General features: G+C 39.5%; 1 protein-coding gene across 4 annotated transcripts in view; it reads right to left on the reverse strand.

The window, feature by feature from the left end:
• Pitpnb (phosphatidylinositol transfer protein beta) overlaps positions 1 to 19,625 on the reverse strand; it is a 64,049-nt gene that overhangs the window by 21,586 nt on the left and 22,838 nt on the right. For all 4 annotated transcript variants that reach the window (XM_010603705.2, XM_010603706.2, XM_019204489.2 and 1 more), the window contains exon 7: positions 18,643 to 18,726. In XM_010603705.2, coding sequence (XP_010602007.1) covers positions 18,643 to 18,726 — 84 coding nt within the window. The remainder of the gene's footprint in view (positions 1 to 18,642; positions 18,727 to 19,625) is intronic.

The raw sequence follows: 19,625 nt of genomic DNA on the forward strand, positions 1-19,625 counted from the left end.
AAAAAAAAAAAAAAAAAAGTAGACACACTTTGGCAGGTCACCATACTAATTAACATCTAGAAGCTAATATCCACCACTTTGAGCACCTCTTGTAATTGCAGAGGCCAAAGATAATGTATTAATCTCACGATGTCTTAATAAATTTAATATTAAAGTATTTATGCAAGTTTTTCTTTTCCTAATATGTATTTCTTTTGGCGAACTCAAATGTGGCATAGCTACGGGCACTGGGTCAGTCCACACTACATGAGAATGGCAGGCTGAGATGAAACACCTGTGAAAAGCTACACACCTGGCGCTCCTCCCCAAGTCTGGGCACCTCAGTATTAAGTTCTTTTACTGCCATCAGTAGGAATCCTTAAATTCCAACTCAGAACTGCGCCCTAGAAATTTACTTCTTACTGAGGAAAGAATGAATTGCCTAAGTGATCGCAAGAAATGGATTCACAAAAAGAAAACAAGCCACTGTGCTTTTGTTCTGTCAGAGGCTTGAAATAAAATCCAAAGACAGGTTCACTTTTCCCTGAAATTAAAAATTAACATCACATAAAATAATCACCTTCAGCACCATTTCCCTCAACCAGAATCTACTGAACAGCATCATGCAGGAGACAGCCCACAGATTAAGAGGGAGACTATGGAGTCAGAGGAGAAGGGAAGAACCAACACATAGTTCTGGCTCCACAAGAAGTTGGGAGAAAGAGAGGCAAAAACAAAGGGAAAATATAACCCCAGAAGTTTTAACAGCCAAGGGTGAAATAGAGAGAACTATAACGAGAATTAAAATTACCCAAGAAAATGCAGTTTTAAAGTGAATTCAAAATCACATTTAAAAGTAAAAAAATCACCATAAAAGTGCTTTATTTCTAAAATATTTTAATTATCAATATAATGCTCAGAACCCTGGTCAACAGTTACCACTTTATTGCACCACAGGGAAAAATCCTTTCCCCCCCTCTTCTTACTAACTCAGGTGTGACACTAACAGCACATGACATTCCTGTTTTTGTGCTTTTATCTTTGGTTTTTACAAAATCTGAGCTATTATAGAGCATAGATGAGTTGACAGTAAATAACCATCATTTATATGGGATGCTTTATCATTTTATGTAGCATGAAAAAATATTTAGCCAATAAAACATAGCTGGAAGACAACTTCTGATTTTGGATTAAATATGAGGGAGAAAGATGGGAATAAGAACCTTAGAACTGATGTACCCATGCACAGAGTGTAGAATTACTATGAATTTTAAACTTGTCTACCCCTAGAGAAAGAAAAATAATCCACAAAATAAAGTGTACATAATTACCACTAGGGCTAAAGAAATAAAACCAGTAACATTATACAGAATGGGTGGTACACAAACCAAGAAACTAGTTTTTTTGCTTTGTTTTTTGTTTTGGTACTGGGGATTGAACTCCAGGCCTTGCACTTGTGAGTCAGGTGGCACCAGCACAGAGCTAAATCCCCCATCCCTAAACAATTTATGTAGAAATCAGGTCTAAACTGTGGCCAGCATAAATTCTTCTTGTTTAAGAGTAAATTAATTAAGGGACACCTTGCCCCAGGACATATGTATCATTGAAGGTGGCAAAGCCAGTGAGGAGATTAGATGAACTTATCTGACCACACTCCTCCCTCCTAACTCAGCTCCATACCAGGTGACAACATCAGCAACTTCCAATACCTGTCTGACATAGGTTAATTAAAGTAGAAAAACACTTAAAAATTTCTCCATTCTGGACCTAATCAACTGTTTCAAAAAAGGTAACTTTTCAAATCTTCCTTATCAGTGTTAGGTGATCAGTGAAACGATTTTCTGAACTATGGATTGCAGAAGCATAGAGATGAACCTTAAAATCCACCCAGCTTCCCTCACTTTACAGGTGAGGAAACCACAGTCCAATGAGGTGGTGGTACAACCTCCTACCCTAGGAATTCAATTCAAACTTTCTTAGCCTCTGCCTGGAGCTCATTCGGGTACAGCACATAGGATGATGGCAAAAGGTGTCAACAAATCCCAGACAATCACAATACAGCATTTCAAAGACACCAAGGATCCACAGAACTGTAGATCATGAATGTGAATTTTCCTATGAGGCAGATATATACAGGAAACTAAGTTGTCCCTTTCTGAATACAAAGCAGCAAACACTAATTACTGAAAATGTTAAAAACCCAATTATTAACAATAGCACTTTAACCTTGACAGATGAGAATAATGCATCTTGTCAAAACTTGGGAATTTTGGTGTTTTTATTTTAGCTTGAATATGTAAATGTTTAATCAGTCGAATTAAGTAGCAAGACATTAAAAAGCAGAAAAAAGACGCAGTTTTTACAACCTCGGTTTTACATCTCTACAATAAACACAATTTTTTAACAGTATCTTCTTCGCTGCAATTTTATTGTTGGATTTCTAGTTTGGTCTTTCCGTATTTGAAAACTAGCCGATTTATATCGGTATCACAATGAACAAATATATTCCTTCATGTATGACAGTTTCAGCATACAGAATGCAACCTCAGCTACCAATTATAGCTGCAAATGAGCAATAGTGTGGAATGAGACAGCCTGCTGGCTTTGTTAGTATTCTGTCTCCTCTGGGATCCCGTGGGGAAAGGGGAGGCTCTGATGAAGAGAAGCCCTTGGCTCATGGTTTATTGTGCTTGCCACCAGCTGCAGACTTCTCATCTCATTAGTTCTTTTAGAATACTGTGGGTGAAGACAGCTGTAGCCTACTTGAGTCTTCAGCTCCTGGGTATTCTGAAGGCTGAATTTGCTATGCACTTTCTGTAATCCTTGGAAAAAAAAGAAAGCAAATTCACTAGGCCAAGGAAATGTATTTTTAAAATGAATTTTAAAATATTTTTAAAAGTAGAAAAATTTTATTGCTAAGGTGCATTGTGTTTGAAGTTTTTCATGATCCAATTTTAATTACGTGTATCATGCCCAGAGGCCTGGCCAGGATAAGGGTTCAGTACAACCATCATTATCAAGTTGGGTATAATATCCCTAGACACTATTTGCTCCATCAATAACAGTGCTTGAGCAACATAAAAATACAATGGTATCAATATAAGCTAGATTCAGATTAGTGTTAACACAACTCTATTTAACTGAAAACTCTTATTTAAGTAAAAACGAAGGCAAATGAAAGACAAGATACTCTTTGGAGAATAAAGTAAACTATAACATGGTAAATAAATGGATTACTGAGTCTCCATGCTATAGCCACAGATTACAGTCATTAAATTCTTATAAATAACTGTTTTCTGTCCCTGGAATACAAAAGTTGTGTTACCTCTTGGGTGTACATCTGTTATTCACTGCAGCTCTCAACGGAAAGACTCAAAAGAAATCAGATTCATTTTGAAGACAATGAATATTAGTTTTATGAATCTTTTAGCATAATGGCCGTCCCCCAAAATGCAAGTAGAGAATGTGTGCTGAGCCAACCTACATATGTCCTTGAGCCTAGATTTAACTCATGATTATGAATGGGAAAGTGAGTAGGCGGTGAAGAGCATGCTAGTAGGAGTTTCTTGACAGCTTGTGGAAAAAAAAAAACTCAAAATGAGCTCCAGACACCAGAAACTGCTTAAAGAGCCATTCTCTGGGTTGCCACAGGTAGGGCTATGTGTGAACTAAAGAGAGGATATCCGAGCCACAAGCATTAGCAAGCACAAAATATATGCTCATAAAGATCAAGCCTAACAGGGAGGGGTACAGAATAAACATTAAAAGTGAGAGGGTCATTAAGATCTTGCCGCCTGCTATAAAATACTCTTTTAGCACAAGATGATTAATTAGGTGTCTATTCAAGTAGCTCAAAGATAATCTAAGTTTAAAATGCATGGGTATTGCTTCTCACCTTAGCAAAGCTGATTTCCTCTAATCACATCCTAAAAATAAAGCCCAGGATAAGAGAAAAGGCTGAATTAAATATGAAGATAAGTAACAAACATAACTTACAAGCACTGTCCTATGTTTTCAGTATTGTGGCACTTATGAAAAGCCAAAAAGTTCCTGGATCCTACCACTGTTGACCCCAGTGCCAAATGCATAAATGGATCTGACAAAATTCAAGCCAGATTCCAAAAGGTAAGCCCATTTAAAAAGATGTTCATGTAAAATGTTGCAATAGCAAGTAACAAAGGTGTAAAGAGAAATAACATTTACTAACTTGTTTAAGAAACTGATTTTAACAGTTATTTTTCCAATAAGCAGCCTTCTTTTCTATTTTTAATTACATCTCCCCAGTGACTCCTCACCCTTTCAGGTTCCCACAGAGTACCATTAATACACTATAAGTAAATCTCATTAATTCAGGTCCTACCACCTTGGAATTCATAATCGCTCGGACAGGGGCTGGGCTGAAGTTTATCTTCGCATGATCTATGAAAAAAAAGATTTGCTACACAAATTAATAGAGTAACAAGATCTCAGGAGGGCTGTTTAAACAGTTCAGAAGTGTTTTAGAGCAATTCAGAAGCATTCATTTGCATATAATTATTATGCTAATTACAAATCATTCTTATCTATTCATTAAAGCAGATTCCCAAAAGACCACTAATTGTCAATAACTTGTTGGCCTAGTTTCTGTTACTGAATGTACCTCAGAGGAACAACAACACATTAAAAAATATTCTACAATTCAACCCTCTCATTAATCCTTACTGGCCTTCAACCAATGAATCCTACAAGCTGAATTTTTAAACTGAATCAAGAACTAAGAAATGCAGTCAAATATGTGCACACTAGACAGAATATTTCTGTAATTTTTCCAACCTTACAGAGACCCTCCTAGAGAGTCTTGTGGGATTAGGCGTGATCAACAGAGCTGCGGCCACTCTGATTACCAGAGCATCACTAGAGTACAGCACCCCTAGACTCCTGACCTCCTCCTTGGCACCAACACCACCAGGCTTGTGAAGACAGACTCCAACAGCCCTTGGGAGGGTACACCTGAAAAGAGTCTGAATTTCAGCTCTGAAAAAAGCTTAAATCAAACACCCGATGTAATACACTCCCCTCCCTATCCTACAACAAAGCAGGGAAACCAAACAGTTGTGCTCTGGAATGAGCTGGCCAGGTGAGGTCAAAAGCAGCAAGCACCTTTTCCAGGGTAGCCTGGGGCTGACAGGCTGCCCTAAGCAACTGCTAGTGAGTTCCTCCCCAGCCCTTCCTTCCCTTAGAGGAGGATCTGAGTCACAGGTCTAGGCGTGTTTCGGTCACAAGTATACAATGATTTATTATTTAGCTTTATACTTTATGTTTATACATTTAGCATTTTAAATAGAAGACCCTTTAAACTTTTTGGCATATTAACATGTCCATTTTGCTAAGGTGTTTGTATAAAATGCTTAACAAAGTTTTAATAACACATTTGCTTCCCTTTAAAGGATAGCAGACCACAGAACAAACTACATCATATTACATCAACTGAAATGGGGAAAACTACAAAAATTTTAAGTACACCATTGCCAGTAAAATGTAGGTTTGTTTTCTGGTTTTCAACTCCGAAGTCCCAGGATTCCACTTGATCCATTAGCACTAATATGACAAACAATGAGTAGGAAAATTATTGGAAAAAACATAACATTTCCTTACAGTAAGAGCAAAATCCAATGAACAGCATCCTTCTTGCTACTATTTTTTAAGTACTTCCATACTAGAGCAGGAAGTAAGTCTCCCAGTTAGCCCTCCACCTCTAAAGACCAGTGCCCAAGTGCACCCCTGCTGAGCAGGAAAGCTGGGCCTCGGAAATGCCCGACCCCAAGGCCAGGTACAGGCAGAAGGGTGGTTTATGCTTCACCACTTCTTACCTTCCAATCCCGGAAAGGGCCGTCCTACTTCTCTGACCGGAGAGCTTGCCCTCAGAGCTCTTACAAGGGATGCCCTGTAAAACTTGGCTTGGAACAGACTATCCTGGTTTCTTTCATAACATCTGCGTCTAGCTGCTCAAAACGGTATTTTCTGGCTCTCGATGGAGATTTCTTGTCCCACTGACCCACATCATCACCTCTTTTTTTTCTTTTAAAACACGGATGAAATCAGAAATAAGCATCAGAAAGAGTTAATAAATGCAAAAATAAAAGCATTTTATGTAAAGTACATTAGCACACAGATTTTTAACAGAAAAGTAAAATCCTTGCTAAGAGTTAATTAAGCACGCATGAAATAAGCAATATCTTGTTTTCCCACAAGAGGGCACTGCCTTCCAGACATTCTCTACCTCCACTACCGAAAGGGATCTGAAAGAGCTTGGCCATGTAAGGCGGCAAGATAAAGTGGGAAAATATTTTCATATTTCTCTTCAATGGGAATCACGCTTATATTTATCTTCTTTGAGGATGGGGGAAAAGCCTCTACAATTTATTACAAAAATGATCTTGGCAATGGTTCGCTCATGGCACAGCAAAAGTGAAATAAGGTTAAGAATTTGACAGGTGCAAATTTCTTAAGCATAACAAAACTGCTGCAACCTCAAAACTTGTATTTGAGTTATTTTTCCCTCCCAGTATTCAGAAGGTTATAGTACATGCATTCATCACAAGTTTGTAGCTGGGTCACAGTTCTCACATCAATAAAGAATTTTGGGGATTCTCCCTTACATGTTAAGGTTAAATTTCAAGCTTTTAAGACAGAAACAAATGTCTATATTCACCTTAACAGCAAAAGGAAGAAATACTCCACTGAAATCAAGTGTCTGCTCCTACCAAATAGAACTGACCCACACAGCATTTGGCAACCACAGGGACTGCTGGATCTCAGCCACAGGCTTCTCATAATCAAAAGCACTTTTCAGATCTAAAAACAACTGCACAGCTCCAAGAAGCAGAAAGCCCTTCTTAGGAAATATAAAGCACAAGTTGAAGCAAATGTAACATCCAAAATGCAGCTGAGAGAGAGAACCAAATGGAAAGATGGTCTGACTTGGACATTTAGGCTATCATCTAACCAAAGATTAATTTTGTACCTATCTCAGGTTGACCCAGAAAATGTCACTTCTGTAGTTCAAAAGCTGACAAATACTACCAACTTCACACTGCTGGAGGTAATATTTAACCAGTCAGATTTACTCTTTTTAATTTTGAAGAGAAAAAAATTTAATCTTATATTGATTATTTAGAAAATATATTTTATGACTTTTACATGTCTTTAAAATTATAGTATTTTTTAAAAATGCAGTAAAGCATATGTTACCAAATGTATCGACTCAAATATATATAATATCTAAGCACAGTCTAACAGAATATCTGATCAAAAGAAAAGATAGAGCTAAACCTTTTGAAGGCACACAAAACAAGTGTGACCAAAACTTACAGGCCTCTAAGGGTCAACTCTAAATAAACGAAGCTTCACCAGCTTGCCAAGGCTAGCATTTAGGAAAAATAATATTTAAAAAGAAAAAAGAGCAAAATAATCGCTTTAAAAACAATACATGTTCGTAGTTCAAAATAATCAAAGGTACTTTAATTTCTACTTCAGTTAATTTAATTAAATTTCCACTTTAAATAAGGTATATGCTTGGCCTCATTTAAAATGGGACATTGTTGTGTGTACCAAAAAGTACTCACCAAGCAAGTGGATCATAGCCAAAGAACAAATAGTCAATGGTGAGAAGAGCGAACAAAAAGCACAAACTCTTAAAAAACATTTCATTTTCATCAACATGACAATCCTTAAAAAGATTATCAGAAGATTTCCATAGGGTGCTCAGGGGAGCAGTTTGGATGAAACCAACTATCCCTTAAGGTTTTTAAACAAGCAACTTAGATGTGTGGAAACTGATGGTCCAACCAAAGTTAGAACTCCAAACCTCCCAGCTCTGGTTAGCCTCTGAACCCTGACTCTGGCCTGGAGTACACAGCACTGGCCTATGCCAGCTCTAAGGAAAGTTCCCTTTGGCAGAGGGACATCCAGCATCACCATTTACACAAGCAATAGTTGGGATGAACGAGTTCCAAGTCACTTAGAAACACTTCAGCTTGTTCTCTCAAAAGAATCTTGCACATCTTGTCTTTAGACAGATGCAATTATTCTTTTACTTGGAAAAATGTTTACCAGATCAGCACACAGCAAATACTACGTCCCAATAAACATTTGTTAAATGCATAAATGAGAAAAACGAGTATGTGGTGTTCCCTCAAAGGACCCACACCAAAACCCACCTTTGGGTCTCCGAACCCTGTATTCTACTGCACAAATGCAAGCCTCAAAATATGCCAGAGTTCAGCAGTCAGAAGGAGTTAACCAAGCCCACTGATGAAAAATGGTGCTCCAGGGGACTAGGGAAGATGGATGGAAGAGCAGGCAGCGGTTTAAATGAATTAAGAATGCTCTCAGTCAACACAGTGCAAGGGAGGGACATCGTATGGGAAGCTGCTGCTCTAGGAAGAAGACAGTCAGCAACCCTATGTTTAAGTTCTGGCTTTCCTCCCACTGGTTATATGGCTAGGGAAAGCAACAGCACTTCTTTGGTTAAAAACAATGAAAAGCAAACAGTATACAGCAAATTCCTAACTAGTGAAAATAAAGGTTAAGATGAATGCTGTTGGCATCATGATCTCCACTGGAAATTATTTCTGCTCCAAAAACGTTAGCAGGGTGCCCACTCTAGTATTAGCCCAACACAGTGTGCCAGACCATAGCTTTCAAACATAAGCATGGGCAGGAGTCACTGGGAGAACTCCGTGGACCCTAGTTTCACTTCAGAATTTGTAAGAATTGGTACTTCTAACAAGTTGCTCAAGAGCAGACCATGTTCATCTGAAAGGGTCTTGAGTGTCTTGGCCTGGATCCTAACTAACGGCTATGACAAATAAGCTCTAAAGTTAACTGCAATGCTTCCTGCAGCCTCTCAGGGGCTTGAAAAGAACACCTTAACTTCCAAGAAATGCCCTGAAAACTGGACATGCTCAAAACTGAGACACACAAACCCAGGTTTTCCAAATGAGACAAAACTGGCAGAAGGGTGGAGAAGACTTTGAAGGAGAGGTCATTCTGGGTATTGCAAGGCAGGAAGAGCTTTATCAATAGCCCAACCTTGGGCAGGGGATTTAGCTCAGTGGTTCTGTCACCTGCCTCCTAAGCGCAAGGTCCCGAGTTTGATCCCCAGTACCCCGCAAAAGTAGCCCAACCTCTTACCTGAGAGGGACTGTGTGCTGCTCTAAGTGGTAAAGAAAGCACTGTGATTAGTGAGTGCTGAAAAAGTGCCACAAGCAGCGCTCCAGTAGAAGGAGATGATGAACAGTGGTCCAGAGTACACCAGCAGCAGGAATCCTACAGTGCAAAGGGGGAAGTGCGGCTGCCAGGAAGAGACACCTGGACTGCCAAGGAATAGCTCTACTCCCTATTACTTAACGGGGGTGATGTCTGCCAATAAAAAGGGGACTAGAAATGAGATTTGGGGCAAATGTGACATGGAAATTATGCTCAAGTAAGGACAGGGAACAGGGAAGCACATGGGAGTTCATAAGTAGGGTAGAGGTTAAAAAATTAAAAGAAGGAAATGGCATGAATGAAACCTGAGCTTGACCTTACTGGGCCAAGCTTAATGGGTAACACACAATAAAGAAGCCCCTTCAAGCCCTGCAGGGAAGTGCCATAGAGGATCCTATCACAGCCTCCCGTACACTGTTACTGTGACCCAGAAACAATATGCAAGAGGTGTTTCCAGCATGTATGCTCTTTCCAGGAATGCCATTTTCAGTGAAACATCGCTACGGCCTCAAAATGTGTAACTCTTGGGCCTGGGATTTAGCTCAGTGGTGCCACCTCCTGCCTCGCAAGCACAAGGTCCTGAGTTCAATCCCCAGTACCAAAAACAAAACAAATGTGTAACTCTTGGTTTTGAAACACCTCATCTGGAAAAAATATCTTTTACCACAAATTAAAACACCAATCTCACACATGCTAAGACATGAGAGGAAAAATTTTACTCTCTTTGCACGTGCTGAATTGTAGTATGGTATACAGCTGTTTTCAAACTACACTGTCCAAACAATTTAGTACTTTTATGTCATTAATATGTGGCTACCACTGATCTAAAAAAGTTAGATGTTGACTTGTGCTATCTTTAAACGTGCAAGCTTAAAAATTTTGAATTAGCATTATTTCTACTATAAAAAAATACTGGAAATTATAAAATCACAGAGCACATACTGTGGGGGGAGGCTGATATAATTCTGTTTCATATAAATACCTTAAAATGTGGTTCCCATTTCTCTTTTTTAAAAAAAACTATGTTCATTTTCATTCAAATTACTTCCAAAAAACGAAGGTTTCTCTGATGTTAATCGTGTATACACTTCGGCTTACACTTTAAAGAGTCTTCCTCTCCCGGGAAGTGACTTTTGTATACAAATCATGGAAAGCTACTTAGACAAAGTGCTGGGGATGATTAAAAGGGGCCAGACTCAAATTTATACCTTAAAAAAAAAGCAGAAGCAGATGTCAACTGACTCATTTGTGTATATTTTGGGAATGAGTTGAAGATATGCATGTGTATTTCATCAGGACATTTAAAGAATCTCCAACTTTTTACTGTGGTTGTATATCAATGGCAACTTTAGAAATTAGGAAAAAAAGCAAATCTCTGTAAAGTTGTATTCTAGTATTTTCTACTTACACTTTCTACTTAATAGCTTGACTTATTAGTTTGATCTAACCAAAACACTTTTCAAAAGTTAACCAAAAAAAAACTTGTTCATTTTAAAACAGAATTTTAAGAATTGAATACACATATTTTTCATCATCTAGAATTAGTAAAAAATAAGGAACTAAAGTAGCAGCATATGGTTATTTACTACTTAAACAATAAAAATTGTGAATTATTCAAAACACCTCTTCTTCCTTATTGGTTGGTGGGTGGGTTGACTGGCTGGCTGATTGGTTTGTGCTAGAGTATTGTTATAGTTCCCAAGTTTATTCGTGATGGAATACTGTTATGGTGCGCAGGCTGGTCCTGATCCAGCAAACACATTATTGAGAAGCCCTCTTCACATCAGAATTGAGCATCTTGTTAAGTCCTAGAAACACAGAAATGAGCACAGTGCAGCTCTGATTCCCAAGAGGTACCCAATGCACTGAGGAAGGCTTTCCAGGAGTGAAACAGAGGTGGGAAGGCAGCAGGAAGGCCTGGTGTGGAGAGCTGTGTTAGTGAGGAGATGTATTCTCATGGAGCATGCTGTGCTCCTGGACTGCTGGAATGCCAAGTGTAAGGTTACCTTACTGGGACAGACATACTGGGTAACACACAACAAAGAAGCCCCTTCAAGCTTCTTAAAGTAGGTAACACCTTAACAACACTTCGCTACAGTACCTCTTCCCCATGAAACAGAGAATCTACTTTGTACAGTGGATACATTCTAAAGGGCCAAAAGAAATGGAGTGGGGACATTCCAGACTACTAACTTACTACTTCAGAACAGTGTTCTAGTTACTTCTACAATGGTGTCAACAAAAAAACCTTAAATATATACTTAGATATAAATGGATTCTATAGCTACTCTATGAACCTACTACAAATGCTTGTGCTTAGAATTATTGCAACAATGTCACCCTTCAATTACACCACAGGTCAAATCACATTCCTTCCACATGTGAAATCAGTTCATAAGAATGATAAAAAACCAGCAAGTTAACAACAAAAGTGACATATAAGCCATCTGACAACCTCAGAAAGAGTTAAACCCTAAAAGTAATCAAGTCATTTTGAATTAAAATTGTGGGACTATTTATATTAAATCTATCTGCAGTGACAGAAAAGCCCCACCAGGTGGAGTTAAAAGATCCAAGCTTCACCTTCAATTCTTGGTTTCTTGTATATTTGTCCAGATCCTGAGATGTGACTACTTACCTTCTTAAAATTACTAATGCAACTGTTTGACTTTCTATAAAGCAAGCAATATGAAACTGAACCATTTAAATTGAATTTAGATTTTTTTAAAATTTAAAGTTTTAAAGAGCTGGAGGGGAAAGGGGACAGAAAAAGAATTAAGCCATGTTACATATTATTATACAAACTCTCCATGATGAATGTAGTCATTATGTACTGCAAACATGTATTAATAAAATTTTTTTAAAAAAAGAGCTGGGCATGGCCGTACATGCCTATAACCCAGCATTCTGGGAGGCTGAGGAGGAGGATCAAGTTCAAACCCAGCTTGACTTCATAAGACCGCATTTAAAAACAAAAAATAAAGAAGGGTTGGAGATACAGCTCATTGCAAAGGCCCTGGGTTCAATACCCAGTACCAAAAAGTTTTTAAAGAAATTATCTCAAAAACATCCAGTAGCAGCTCAATATAAACAAAAGGAAAAATCACTGAATAAGTCAGACGAAGACTACGACTAAACCAGGAATCAAGATGCCATAGTCTGAGAAATCTCTCAATGTTCAGGTCTCCTGAGTTTTTTTCTTTTCCAATACCACCTCCGAAACAAATCTTATCACAAACCGTTAAACTGAGTAGGACAAGGGATACTGATTGATATGCCTAACTTCTGAATATTAACAACTATGTAAGTAATCAGATCTGGCACATAGAGGGCAACATATTCCAATTAGTCACTTATCTCCCACTCAGAAAGGGTGCCCCCTTCCTATTTCAACAGCAGTGCTATGAAAAACAAAGGCAAAAACCTAGGCACAGCCTAGGCCTGAACAGAACAGTGGCCTGAAGTAGGACAGTGATAACTCCCGCTGAGCTGCAGGACTGAGTGCTTGGGGCAGCTGGTGGGCTGGAGGGGGAGCTCACCCAGCCATTCCCTATCTGACCTGAGCCTCCAGAAGCCACTCTCTGAACCCTGCACCAAGCAAGACCCAGAAAATTTAGAAGCCCATTCACTAACAACTCCCTAAGTTAAACAGATGACCTAATCCACTGGGTGCTGCACCACCCCCAACCCCAACTCAGTCGCTCATCCTATTGGTTTATTATAAATATTAAGCTCACAAGCCTAATGTCCCTCCAACTCTTAAGCACTGAAATCTGAGTGCTATTGTGACTGCTGAACTCAAAGGCGATAACCTCCCTGAACCACTCTGGTACGACCCCACCCCTAAGAGCAAGTGGGCAAGTGGGACTTCTGACCGGCTTTTCTCATGAGCAGACGACGGCAAAGGTGCTGGGAACTTCCCAGCCACTGCTGACAGTGATCTGCGAACCAGTGAAAGAAAACTGATACAGTTCCAAGGACACCCCCTCCGCTGTGCTACACACAGCTGCATGACCTGGATTCTTCCACCCCTGCTCCTGTCTCAAATCACTACGTTCAGCAGTGCCATATAAACATAAGCAAGTACATGTGTAAAGATATACTTGTATCCCTTTTAAAACATTACAAATGAAAATATATTTTACATACCTTTACATCCTCCCTCCAAATTATCTTGAAAGGAATTCTCATTAAAATAATTACAGCTCACTCTCTTTTAGTGACTACACTGAACAAATCTATCATACTTACCATGTTTTTAACCACTTCCTGATTGATAAAGAAACACTTTTCTAATCTAATCTTAGGTCTGTATACTTGTCCCATCACAATAAGTAAATTCCTAGAAATGGAAATTTGCTAGGTCAAAGGGCAAGTACACTGGTAATTCTGCTAGACCAGTTTCACCAATTTATACTCCCACAGGAAAATTTGTGAATGGCTAATTCCTTGCCCCCTTGCCAATACAGATGTTATCATACTGACATCAAACTGATTTTATATCAAAATAAACTTGACTCACACAGATTAGTCTCAAGCTCATTGGGTTCATTTGAAATCTCCCTAGAGGAAATGAGGTCTAGAGCCTCAAGGACACAGAGGCCCTAGACAGAAAGGAAGGAGTCCCAGAAGGGAGATGAAGACAAGAGGTGCACTGGGACAGGGTATGATCACTGGCAGACCAATGTGAGGAGCAGAACATGGATAGTGCTCAGGGGCAACTCGAAGAATGACTGGCAAAGCAGGGCCTTTACTCAGAAGCAAACAAGAGTCTGCAGACAGCACTGGATTGAGCACAGAATGTCTACTTCTGTCACTAGTTCAGTGATCTTCTGAAACGAGTTTATCTGAGCTTCAATTTCCTCACCAGGAAAACCAGGATGTTGGCCCTGGAATCAAACTTTATACAGATAAAGAAGTGTGGGATTCAAAGTATATTTACGGGTCAAAAAGATGATACCAGACAAGCAGAAGTCTGTTGCTAGGGAAGAACAAGGAATACTCCGCTTCAAACTCTAGTCTTTCCAACCTGACAACCTGAGGGAACACGAAGAAACTAGAAAAAACACAGCTAGAAAGCAAGGAATCTTAAATAGCTGAGGTTCTGTTCAGCTCTAAAAGACATTCCCAAGCAGTGTGAGACACTGCATCCTTACCCTTCACTTCCATTCTGCTTAATGACAACACAATCATTCACTTAACACCCATTCACCGGGTACCTATTAAATCTCGAACCAGAAGACAGGTCGAACAGTACACTGTTCCCTCTGAGGTTCAATTTCTATTTGAAAGGGAAGGAGAGAAATGAGCTAAGAAATACACGTGTCAGGGCAACAAAAGTAAGTAACAGTCAAGTGTAATGAGTGGGAATGGACTGCTCCACCCATCAAAATCCTACCATCCTCAAGTCAGGCTTCCGTTCGGCCTAAGCTTCTGCCCCTTGTTAGCTATTTCGCACTACTGGATTGGGCTCACTCCGACCATAAGCCTCTTGAGGCACTGTACCAATCCTGGAAAGCTACCACAGTGCTATTCTGGCTGCACACCGGGTAGCACTCAATACCTGTTGATTGCTATGACAATACTGCCATTTTAGAATTGCAATGTGTTTTTTTGTTTTGTTTTTTTGAGACAGGGTCTCACTATGTAGTTGAGACTAACCTGGAACTCACTATGTAGCCCAGGCTGGTCTCGAACTCACAGTGATCCTCCTGCCTCAGCCTCCCAAGTGCTGGGATTACAGGCGTGCACCACCACGCCCAGCTGCAAGTGTTCTTAATTCTTCCTTTTCTAAACACCACAAAGGACAATGTTCATGTAACAAATTTACATAAAAAGAGCAGAATCAATTGAACAAACTCAAGTAACAGGATATGGGAAGAAGTGAAGCCCCACCAAGCACACAGCTCCCCTTCTGATCACTTTTCAGGGTCACCCCTCCCTTGAACTGGGGCACTGGTACCACAGCCCTCCACTCACCCCAGCCTCAGGCAGTTCACAGCTCTGCTCCTCTCACTCCCAAGCTTAAAAACTGTCAAGGGCATCTTCACCAAGTTCCCCTCTTTTTATGCCAGAAAAATGCGCATAATGGGGTTCTTTTAACAGCAGAAGGTCTGACAATCCCTACATAAATAAGTTGTACTTTCGTTATCCATGACTTAAGACAAAAAACCTACTGTGACACAAAGGTTTACAACAGTACTATTCACAATAGCCAAGAAGTGGCAAAAGCCAAAATGCCATCAATAAACAAATGCATAAGCATTTTTATGCCCACACAATATTTTTTAACCATAAAAGGAATGAAGTGCAGATACATGCTATAATGTGAATAAACCTTGAAAACAAGCAGAGTATAAGAGAGAAGCCAGAAACAGCAGGCCACTTATGGTATGATTCATGTATATGAAATAACCTGAGCAGGCAAATCCTGAGAGACTGTATACAGATTAGTGGTTATTAAAGGTTGGGGTACCAAGCAGTGCAGAGACTATAATGGTACAAGGTGCCCTCTGGGGGTGATGAAAATATGCTGGGAACAAGACAATGGTGACTGGTTTCAACAATACTGAATATATTAAATGCCACTGAATAGTACATTTGAAAATCAAAGTTTTATGTATATTTTATTACAGTGAAATGTTACTATAAATTCCATACACCTTAAAATAAATCTTTACCTACTCATCCCTAAAATGTAACTTGGAATGGTAACTACAAACACTGCAATGCAAACTCGCACACGTACAGATGAGCACTCACTGCCTACACAGTTCCTGGTGTGACTGCAGATGCTGAAACTCAGGCGCAGGTGCAACTAATAACGACGGCACAATGACTAGCCCCTCCTGAACTGCCTGCTCTAAGTACCTACATTTAATTCTGTGAGATAAAGATCCATAGTATTTCACAAATTACAGGCATAGAGAAGTCACATATCTTGTCCAAGGTGAAAGAGCTAGCAGATGGCAGAACCTCAGAATTCAAATATGAAGCCAATCTAGTTTCATCTTGGTCACGTCTCCACTAACTCACAATGTATGGACCCAGTCTATTGTCTCCTACGACCTATCCACCCCACACAGTACCATTCCACAGAGTCACCTATTCAGCTTTTGCATTCAATGTCTTCTACCTGGAGCTTCCATGTGACCTCAGTTGCTGGTGTCTTGCATCCCCTAGGCAAGCAGGGTGGTCTCTCTTCAGTGAAGGCTTCCTCGAGGTAGAGGGAATGGGAGCCAGGGCTTCTAGAGCTCTAGTATTATATAATCTACCTACCTTTCTACTCACAGGCATGTTTGCAAGCGAGTGCCCATTTCTGCCTGAGGACCACAGCTACTTCCCCTCCCCCACTTCTCCTAAACCAAAGATGCCTTGTACTCTGCCGGCAAACAACAGGGAATGAAAATCAGTGATCCGCAAGATCAGATTAACAGAATCCCTTTGGCCAGCATAATGTTTCGACACCAACATACAAAGTCTTCCCTAGCACACCCACTTCTGGTGAGCCACACTGGTGAGCTCAGTGTCCTCTTGTGATCATTAATTCTAGGTTGGTCAGCAAGCCTGATCTAGCCATTAACTGATTTGTTTATACTCCTAGTTTTCTTCCTATCACCATTCTTTTACATTTGATAAATCACAACTAGAAAAGATACTATGAAATAAAAGACCAAAACAGATACATCATTTGAATATTCCTCATTTCTAAGGATAAAAAACCTCCTATTATGGTTTGTATCTAGATGTCTCCCCCTAAAAAAGCCTCATGTGGTCGGTCACAGGAGGGTATTTTCAGAGGTGGCTGGTTATAGGGTGTATGATGCTGGGGTTAAGAGTGTATTGTACTAAATTAGCCCACTGACTGGTTTGGCATAGTTCTGATATGGATAATGGGAAGGCCTACCCTGGGTGTAGGTGGCACACTCAAAGGTTGAGTAGCCTGAATGGATATAAAGAAATAGAAAGAAGGCAGGCAGTCTGTTGCTTCTTCACTACTTTGCTGCCTTCTGCCTATCATGAACTGTTTCTCCTCTGAGATGCCCCTCTGTCATGCTACCCTGCCTTGGAGCTGGCCAACTATGGACTGATACCTCTATAAATTGTGAACTATGATAAATCTTGCTTTAGCTTTGGGTGTTGGTTTTTTGTCTCAACAACAAGAAAAGAAACTAAGACAACTCCCTAGATAATTGAAAGGTGGAAATAATCCAAAAGTTAAAGTTAATTTCGAACCACAACACAACTAAAAGAATTTCTAGGACAAAGGGTTCCTTCTCAGTGCCTACATTTCTAGTCAGGGAAGAGGCCAAGGGGACACAGGATCATGGCTGTCAGCCACAACCCATGATTTCAGGAAAAAGTCAGAGACCTTTGTTGTCTTTTACCTTTAAATTCAACAGAAAAACCAAACATTTCATGTTCAAGTTATTTCTATTCAGCTGACAACACAGCTCAAGTTCAGAGACTAAAAACTAAAAACAGAAACGGGAGAAGATGCTCACTGAACATACTGTGCTTGACCATGAAGAAAAAAGGGGTCCAACCACACTTCTTCTAAAGCTTTGGCTCTCTAGCCAGATGATCACTGCTTGTTTTAATATGCACACTCTATAATCGTGCTCTGCTAAATTGAAACACGATGGCACCCTGGCACACTCTAAAACAAGACCTGAGTTAATATTCAAAAATCTCAACAAAAAAATAAACAAGGGTCTTAATTTGACATGGAGTATAAGTACATTTACTTGTGGGGAAAAATTTTTAAAGTCAAAAGCCTGAACTATAAATATTTACTTTTAATAGAATCAAAACAGAAAACTAAACAACAGTTAAGATATTATATATCAGCTGGGCACAGTGACATATGATTAATCCCAGAACCCTGGAAGTTAAAGCAAGAAGATCATGAACTTGGAGTCTAGCCTAGGCTATGCAACAAGACCCTATCTCCAAAAAAAAAAAAAAAGGGATGGGGATGTAACTCATTATGAAGACCTTGGGTTCAATCCCCAGTACCAAAAGAAAAAAAGAGAGAAAAAATGGCATTACACATCATATACTGTGCACAGACAACTTTAGCCTTCAGACTTAGCTGAGTTTACTGAAAAGTTGCATGTAAATCACATTTTTGCCTCCTTAACTGCACTTGAAAAGTTTTGTAAACAGTGTGCTTCTTCCCAAATAAAAACATGTAGGCCAGATATGGAGATCCTTTAAAGGAATCCCTTTATAAAGGCAATTATCTGCACAGAAAAAAAATCGCCTTATCTTTTCTCAGATCTCTTTGTGCACAGACCCAGATCTGAGCTCCAGGCTCATTTTGGTAGAAACATAGGCTATACAGGAAAGAAAGAAAATCATTTTTGGTCGCTTAAGGGAAAATGTGTTAAAATATCATCCAATTGTACTTACTCCAGGTTCAACTTGACTTCGATCTGCAATATCTATATGTACAACTTCAACAGTTTTCCATGTGTTTGGATCCAAATCATGAACCTACAAATGACACAAAAATGAAACAAAGCAAACTCTAGTATTCCTGTTAGGATTACACACGTTTTTTAACTCCTCATAGTTCCCCAAAATAAGGGGTGGCATGTGTATAAACACTGCCAAATGAAGAGAAAGCTGTCAGTTATTATTTTCTGGTAGTCCTGAAGAGATAACTTATATAGCCAAATGTACCTTTAATCTGAATGATATAAAAACAAAGTCCTCATAACCTGCAGACATTGTACTAACATAAGGTATCATTTAGACCTCAAGAAGTCATACAATATGCAGCTAAATTAAAACTTTTCTGAATTTGGGCCAGGCATGGTGGCACATAGTTGTAATCCTAGCACTAAGGAAGCTGAGGCAAAAGGATCATTGCCAAGTTCGAGGCCAGCCTGTGCTACAAAGTGAGTTCAAGGTCAGCCTGAACTACATAGCAAGACCCTGTCTCAAAGAAAAAGAATGTGATTACCCTAAAGCTATTCATTTGCACTGTGATGTCAACTCAGTACTTCATGTTGGTCAATCATTTATTTCTGAAACTCTATGAACCAATTAAGAGTTGTTTAAAAACTGCCAACAGATACGCCTACTTGAAAGCTGGGAAAGGCAGATTAACTCATACATGGGTTAAAACGCAGCTAATCGTCTCCCTAGACTCTAAATTTTAGAGAATTACTAAGAAAAAAACATAAAACATCAATGATCACTGGAAAGAAAACCCAAATACTGCAAATTAAAAATTTGAAAAGTTCAGCCAGGCGTGGTGGCGCACACCTGTAATCCCAGCACTCGTGAGGCTGAGGCAGGAGGATCACTGGGAGTTCGAGACCAGCCTGAGCTACATAGTGAGTTCCAGATCAATCTCAACTACATAGTGAGACCCTGTCTCAAAAAAT

Source organism: Fukomys damarensis, unplaced genomic scaffold (genome assembly GCF_012274545.1).
Source record: "Fukomys damarensis isolate Sample0158 unplaced genomic scaffold, DMR_v1.0_HiC HiC_scaffold_12, whole genome shotgun sequence".
Lineage (NCBI taxonomy): Eukaryota > Metazoa > Chordata > Mammalia > Rodentia > Bathyergidae > Fukomys > Fukomys damarensis.